Source organism: Saimiri boliviensis, chromosome 6, assembly GCF_048565385.1.
Source record: "Saimiri boliviensis isolate mSaiBol1 chromosome 6, mSaiBol1.pri, whole genome shotgun sequence".
Classification (NCBI taxonomy): Eukaryota; Metazoa; Chordata; class Mammalia; order Primates; family Cebidae; genus Saimiri; species Saimiri boliviensis.
Genome location: NC_133454.1, coordinates 19,212,931 through 19,220,584, shown reverse-complemented (window position 1 = coordinate 19,220,584; position 7,654 = coordinate 19,212,931). Strand labels below are relative to the sequence as shown.

Here is a 7,654-nt window from a genome sequence, read left to right as displayed (position 1 = left end):
TGCATATAAAGGCAAGGAGTGCTTACATTCTTTCTCTTTCTCTTCCAAGGTTCCCTACCTTCTCCTATTCAAAGCCCACATCCCATTGTCAATAAACTTTTTACACCTGCAATTGTTAACAACATGTGGCAATATAATAAGTATTAGGCAGAAGAGTTTTGAGCTTTATATCAACCCTCACCAAAAACTTCCTCCCTCTGGCTTCAACTTTCCTGGTCTTTCTTTTTCTATTTATTGCATTTTAGGTTTTGGGATATATGTGAAGAATATGCAAGATTGTTGCACAGGTACACACATGGCATTTGCTGCCTTCCTCCCCTTCACCTATATCTGGCATTTCTCCCCATGCTATCTCTCCACAACTCCCCACTCCCCACTCTCCCTCCCCAATTTCCCCCCAACAGACCCCAGTGTGTAGTGCTCCCCTCCCTGTATCCATGTGTTCTCACTGTTCAACATCCGCCTATGAGTGAGAACATGCAGTGTTTGATTTTCTGTTCTTGAGTCAGTTTGCTGAGAATGATGGTTTCCAGGTTTGTCCATGTCCCTACAAAGGACACAAACTCATCGTTTTTGATGTCTGCATAATATTCCATGGTGTATATGTGCCACATTTTCCCTGTCCAGTCTATCATCAATGGGCATTTGGGTTGGTTCCAGGTCTTTGCTATTGTAAGCAGTGCTGCAATGAACATTAATGTGCATGTGTCCTTATAGTAGAATGATTTATAATCCTTTGGATGGGACACAAAAACCCTTCAAAAAAATCAATAAACCCAGGAGCTGGTTTTTCGAAAAGATCAACAAAATAGACAGACCACTGGCCAGATTAACAAAAAAGAAAAGAGAGAATAACCAAATTTATGCAATAAAAAATGACAAAGGGGATATCACCACAGATTCCACAGAAATTCAAACCATCATCAGAGATTATTACAAACAACTCTATGCACATAAACTAGTAAACCTGGAAGAAATGGATAAATTCCTGGACATTTGCCTCCTCCCAAGCCTAAACCAGGAAGAAGTTGAAACCCTGAATAGACCAATAACAAGGTCTGAAGTTGAGGCAGCTCTTAATTAGAGCCTACCACCCAAAAAAAGCCCAGGTCCAGATGGGTTCACAGTTGAATTCTACCAGACATACAAAGAGGAGCTGGTACCATTCCTTCTGAAACTATTCCAAATATTCCAAAAAGGGAATCCTTCCCAAATCATTTTATGAGACAAACATCATCCTGATATCAAAACCCAGCAGAGACTCAACAGGAAAAGAAAACTTCACGCCAATATCCATGATGCACATACATGCAAAAATCTTCAATAAAATTCTGGCAAGCCGGTTGCAATAGCACATCAAAAAGCTTATCCACCATGATCGAGTAGGATTCATCCTGGGGATGCAAGGCTGGCTCAACATATGCAAGTCTATAAACGTAATTCACCACATAAACAGAACCAAAGACAAAAACCACATGATTATCTCAATTGATGCAGAGAAGGCCTTTGACAAAATTCAACAGCCCTTTATGCTAAAAACCCTCAATAAATTAGGTACTAATGGAACATATCTCAAAATAATAAAAGCTATTTATAACAAACCAACAGCCTTTTTTTTTCATCAGTTTTCCATTTATATGATAAATGTCTGTTCTTAGCCATCCAGATAGTCAAATTTAAATCCAACCTTGGAAGCCTCATGGTAGAAGGTGTAGCTCTCACATTCTTCAAAGAATTTTCAAAACACTTCTACTACTTGATGTATCATTAATTCTATCTTTAGCAAAAAACACTGGACAGAGATAAATAGGGAAGGCATGGATTGAGTGAAAGAATATGTGTGACTGACAAAAGATTTATAGCCAAACTACATAAAGTAATACAACTTAAATAACTCAAAATGAGTAAAAAGCACTAAATTAAAAAATACACTTTGGAATAAATATGAAATTAATATACTAACATTTAAATATAATCATTATAAGAATATCTGTGATTTGGACATTGTTTTTGGTAGCTTTAACAGACTGTTCAAAGTGGATCCTGCTGCTCAGTGGCGTTTCTAAGAAATAAGGTAACTATCCAACAGAACAGTTACTTCTTGAGGGGGTACTTCTGTGTATGTAGCTATTCTTAATTAAAGGTTCCAGGATCAACATAAGGATAAGCAAGGAATTCCCCCAGTTTGTTGCCTTCTGAATCATAGTGGAGCATTCGGAAGCAAACATCACAAAAGGTCATTAGAGAAATGCAAATCAAAACCACATTGAGATACCATCTCACGCCAGTTAGAATGGCGATCATTAAAAAATCTGGAGACAACAGGTGCTGGAGAGGATGTGGAGAAATAGGAATACTTTTACACTGTTGGTGGAGTGTAAATTAATTCAACCATTGTGGAAGACAGTGTGGCGATTCCTCAAGGACCTAAAAATAGAAATCCGATTTGACCCAGCAATCCCATTACTGGGTATATATCCAAAGGATTATAAATCATTCTACTATAAGGACACATGCACATGAATGTTCATTGCAGCACTGTTTACAATAGCAAAGACCTGGAACCAACCCAAATGCCCAACGATGATAGACTGGATAGGGAAAATGTACATATACACCATGGAATATTACGCAGCCATCAAAAACGATGAGTTTGCGTCCTTTGTGGGGACGTGGATGAATCTGGAAACTATCATTCTCAGCAAACTGACACAAGAGCAGAAAATCAAACACCACATGTTCTCACTCATAGGCGGGTGTTGAACAATGAGAACACATGGACAGAGGGAGGGGAGCACTACATACTGGGGTCCATTGGGCGGAAAGGGGGAGGGACGGGGAGGTGGGGAAGTGGGAAGAGATAGCATGGGGAGAAATGACAGATACAGGTGAGGGGAAGGAAGGCAGCAAACCACACTGCCATATGTGTACCTATGCAACAATCTTGCATGTTCTTCACATGTACCCCCAAACCTAAAATGCAATTTTATATATATACATATATATAATAAATTTAAAAAAACAAAAAACAAAAAAAATCACAAAAGAAACATGAGTCCTCTGGTTCAAAACTGTCATTGTTCATCACCCATCTAGCTGTATACATTTTACAAACAAAACATTTTCTGTTCCATAGCCAGTGCTTCTTGATAAGGAGGGGATACAGCGTCCTATCCAAGCAGTCATCATGTTGCACAAGACTTATGTCAGTAATGACAATGACATGTTCACAGTCTCCCTGATGACAGTATAAGTAAGGAAAATCCAACTTAATACATAAGTCGTTGAAGGTAAAATCTTCCATTTTGGCAGTCTGAAACTTTCCACAGCCTCTATCATGGGACTCTGACCACTCAATGATAGTTCTACTCAAATCTCTGCATTCTGGGTATCTTTTGTCATTATAAAATGTTTCTTCAAAATAACAAAAGGCTGATTTGTATAGGTCTTTGCTGATGTGCTCAGGGGCTTGGTCAGGAGTGTTGCTGAATTCACCACCAATCTGGAGGTCACTGACACAGCAAATTGAATCCCTCAGTTCTGTGAGCTTTTGACTGCCCAATACCAGCATTGTTTGGTATGGTTTGTGTTCCTTGTGCTTAAGAAATGTAACAGGGTACAAGATATTCACAGATAGGATAAGCTCCCCTTCTATCATGTCTGCTGGATTTTCAGGCTTTTTTCCTATGGCATGAGACTCCATCTCATAAACAAATGTTTCTTGTCTGCAGACTCGATCTATTGTAATGGTTTCTTCCCGATGTTCCAAGAACCTTTTTCTAACCGCCAAAGTCACCAGGTCAGTATTCTCGGGAATGACTTCTGGATCCTCACCGTTCTCAAGGCATTTCAGTTTAACCAGGCCGCACACCGTCCTCAGCTCAGCTGCCGCCTCCAAGCTGCAGTTCAGATCCCAGGCTACCGCGGCATCCTCCCGGTCGGAGTCAGCGCTCCCCTGACTCGCTGGCAGCTCCCTTAGCGACACGTCCCCGGCACCGCGCAGAGGGCCCCGCCACAGCTCCCCAAAGGCGCCCATGTGGAAAGCGCGTACTTAGCTCGGGAAGCTCAGACTCTGGAAAGTTGCAGCTGCCACTGCCGGAAACTGGGTCCTGCCTGCCACCCACCAGGCTACACGTTGGGCCACCCCGACTGCCTTCAGCCATGTTCGTCCCACTGGAAATGGGCAAAAACTGGAAGCATTCCCTTTGAAATCTGGCACTAGACAAGGATGCCCTCTCTCACCACTCCTATTCGATATAGTCCCGGAAGTTCTAGCCAGAGCAATCCGGCAGGAAAAAGAAATAAAGGGTATTCAAATACGAAAGGAGGAAATCAAATTGTCTCTATTTGCAGATGGCATGATTGTATATCTAGAAGACCCCATCATCTCAGTCCAAAATCTCCTGAAACTGATAAGCAACTTCGGCAAAGTCTAGGATACAAAATCAATGTGCGAAAATCACAAGCATTCCTATACACCAATAACAGACTTAAAGAAAGCCAAATCAAGAATGAACTGCCATTCACAATTGCTACAAAGAGAATAAAACACGTAGGAATACAACTAACAAGGAACGTAAAGGACATCTTCATGGAGAGCTACAAGCCACTGCTCAACAAAATAAGAGAGGGCACAAACAGATTGAAAAACATTCCATGTTCATGGTTAGGAAGAATTAATATCGTGAAAATGGCCATACTGCCCAAAGTAATTTCCTGGTCTTTCTAGTCATTTCTCAAGCTAAGAATTTCTGCTTATGTTTTTACTACATAATCCAAAGTCATTAACTGATAAAGTCATTAACTGAGACTATTATTTCTTTATAGGGAAAATCTTCTTGATTAGAAACTCGTAATAAAATCATTCAGACACAGAAAAAGTGATATTTTAATGATGAAATTCACAAACAAAAAATTTAAACCATCATGGAGGTATTTTTTGTGTGTGTGAAAATCTTTAAATGGTATCATTCAGCTGGTAGCAATTATCAGCAACACCAACATACCACTCAGAGGGCTTAAGCCTCTATTCAAAGGAGTGCTTTCTTATTTGGATCACACCTAGATTCAAGATAAATTTTTAGTAGAAAATATACTCGTAAGTAAAAGAGGGATAAATTAAGATATATTTAATGAAATATTTTTACTATTTATTGAATTCTGCCTAGGGTACACTTTTAAGTTGACAATATTTACAATCATCTCATTTGACTTGTGAGACAACTAGGGCAGATATTATTATCCTCATTTTATAAGTGAAAAAACTTAATTTCATAAAGTTTCAATTTGGCTACTCATTTAATGGCTGCCTCCTCATTAGCCTGTTTACTCAATAGTAACAAGGATTGAGTCTGTCTTATGAACATGATGCCTGACACATGGTAGATATTCAAGAAATATTTCTTGAATGAACAAATGAATATATATACATAGGCCCTCAAACGAGAGAATCAATAATAAAATTTAAAGTAACAAAATGTTTGTAAGTTTCTAAATGTAAAGTTGCATGCAAATTATAATAAACCATTCCTTGCATATATTATCTTTCATAATTTATGTATATTTATATACGTAAACTTTTGTAAGAAGACTGATATGTTAACAAAAGCTTCCTATAAATATTTATCTCTGATTTTAAATCTTAAGCATGACTTCTACATAGCATTAAAAATATATTTAATTGCAGCACTAAAAGAAAGCAGCAGCAGCCCAGGTTTATTTTGTTATAATTTGTTTTTGTAATTTTATTGAAGCCCTCATTTCTGAATTGGAATACAAACACAAGTGAACACTTCAAAGCTCTTGATATAAACAACTGACTTCAAAAAGGCGAATGTGTATAAGCTCTGCTATAAACCTGCTCCTTAATTGTGTTCCATTTTGTATTTAAAACCATATGTGCGTCATTTTATTTCATTTTTCTCATTCTGTCAGGAGTGTTATTCTTCAGTTTATTTTCAGTCTTGCTTTGACTGATAATATTTTTTGATCAATGAAAAGGTTGGTGTTTACAAAAGTAATGGTATGTAATAAAACTGTTCTACTCTAACAATTAAAAGCATTTTATTATGTAATAAAATAGGTTTCTCTTTCTAGCTCTAGCCACACTACATTAATTCAGACACTTATTTGCACATGACATATTATTGATAGAGTTGCATACACATTTATTACTAATATGTATACACATACATTAGATTATATGTTATATTTAGATGAACATAAATATCCAGTCTCAGCAGGGTTTTATTTCAATAAATAAAATTAGAACATTCTAATGAGAATGTTCTCTTTTGCAAGCATAAACCTGCAAAGATAAATTAGAAATAAAATCTTAAAAAATTTTACATACAGTGGAAGTATTTTTAAAAATATATAAATCAAAATTAAATGGGACCATATGGACAGCATCTCACGCACAGCACTTAGTCAGTGTTCAGTTTTTATTGTCAGTTGTAATATAAATTAAAGTATTATAGGAACTTACGCAGAGCTCAAAGCACTGGACCAGGAGCTAAGAGACTTGGGTTGAATCCCAGCTCTGCAAAAATGTAAACATGGTTCAATCCTGAAAAAGTCACAACTCTTGAGAGAATTTCCTCCACTGTTAAATGAGGAATTTGAATGGGTTCAAAAGTTTCTTTTGGCAAGGAGATTCTGATTCTGATTCCTAAATGAGGAATTTGAATGGGTTCAAAAGATTCTTTTGGCAAGGAGATCACAAGTGTCAGTTGAATTACTCGTTATTTGAGTTCTTCTTGGTCATGTGCTTGAATCGTCAACATTGAAAGCCCAACTTTCTTTCACTTGGTTGTCATCTCGAAATATTTTGTGCTTGGGCCAGAAGCAGTGGCTCTTGCCTTTAACCTCAGCACTTTGGGAAGCCTGGGTGGATCACGAGGTCAGGAGTTCAAAACCAGCCTAGCTAGATGGTGAAACGCTGTTGCCACTAAAAATAAAAAAATTAGCCATGCATGGTGGCAGGTGCCTCTAATCTCAGCTATTTGGGAGGCTAAGGCAGAGAATTGCTTGAACGTGGGAGGCAGAGGTTGCAGTGAGCCAAGATTGCGCCACTGCACTCCAGCCTAGGTGACAGAGTGAGACTTCGTTTCAAGAAAAGAAAAATAAATATTTTGTGCTTTTCTACAAAATCTATAGGTTGAAATTTAAATACTTCTACTTAACATTTCAAGTGTTTGTGACCTGGAGAATGCTTAATTCCTCAGCTTCATCTCATGTCCTGCTTCATTTTGTGGTCCACCGTAGATTCAGCTCTGTGTTCCAGTTTACGAAAAATGTCAAATTAGTTTCCGCTGCTCTGCCTTTTAACTCATTAGTTCTATGCTGAATGTCTTCCCTGCCCTGTCTATTTTTTGTCTGCCTGGTGTTTATTCCTCAGTCAAGACTTCTCAAATATTACTTTGATCATCTATAGTAATATGAACACATGCAGTACAGGAAATGTGAAGGAAAAAGAATCACGAGGCATTGTTTAAAATGCAGATTTATAAACCCTTCCTGAGTTACCAAAATTAGGACAGGGCCTAGACATCTATATTCTACAGTACCCCATTAATCCTATCACTAGTATTCAATAGATGACTCTTTAAGAAACATCACCTGTGAAGAACACTCACTTGTTCACTCTGTGGTC

At 37.9% G+C, this 7,654-nt stretch overlaps 1 protein-coding gene across 1 annotated transcript; it reads right to left on the bottom strand.

Annotated features, from left to right (window-relative positions):
• Positions 1-2,109: 2,109 nt before the first annotated feature.
• On the bottom strand, positions 2,110-4,163 carry LOC101028418 (snRNA-activating protein complex subunit 3-like). The gene is given in 3 exon segments (XM_010345614.2): positions 2,110-2,236; positions 3,048-4,043; positions 4,045-4,163. Coding segments are annotated over 3 exon segments (1,218 nt in total). The 3' UTR covers positions 2,110-2,133.
• Between the last annotated feature and the right edge of the window lie 3,491 nt (positions 4,164-7,654).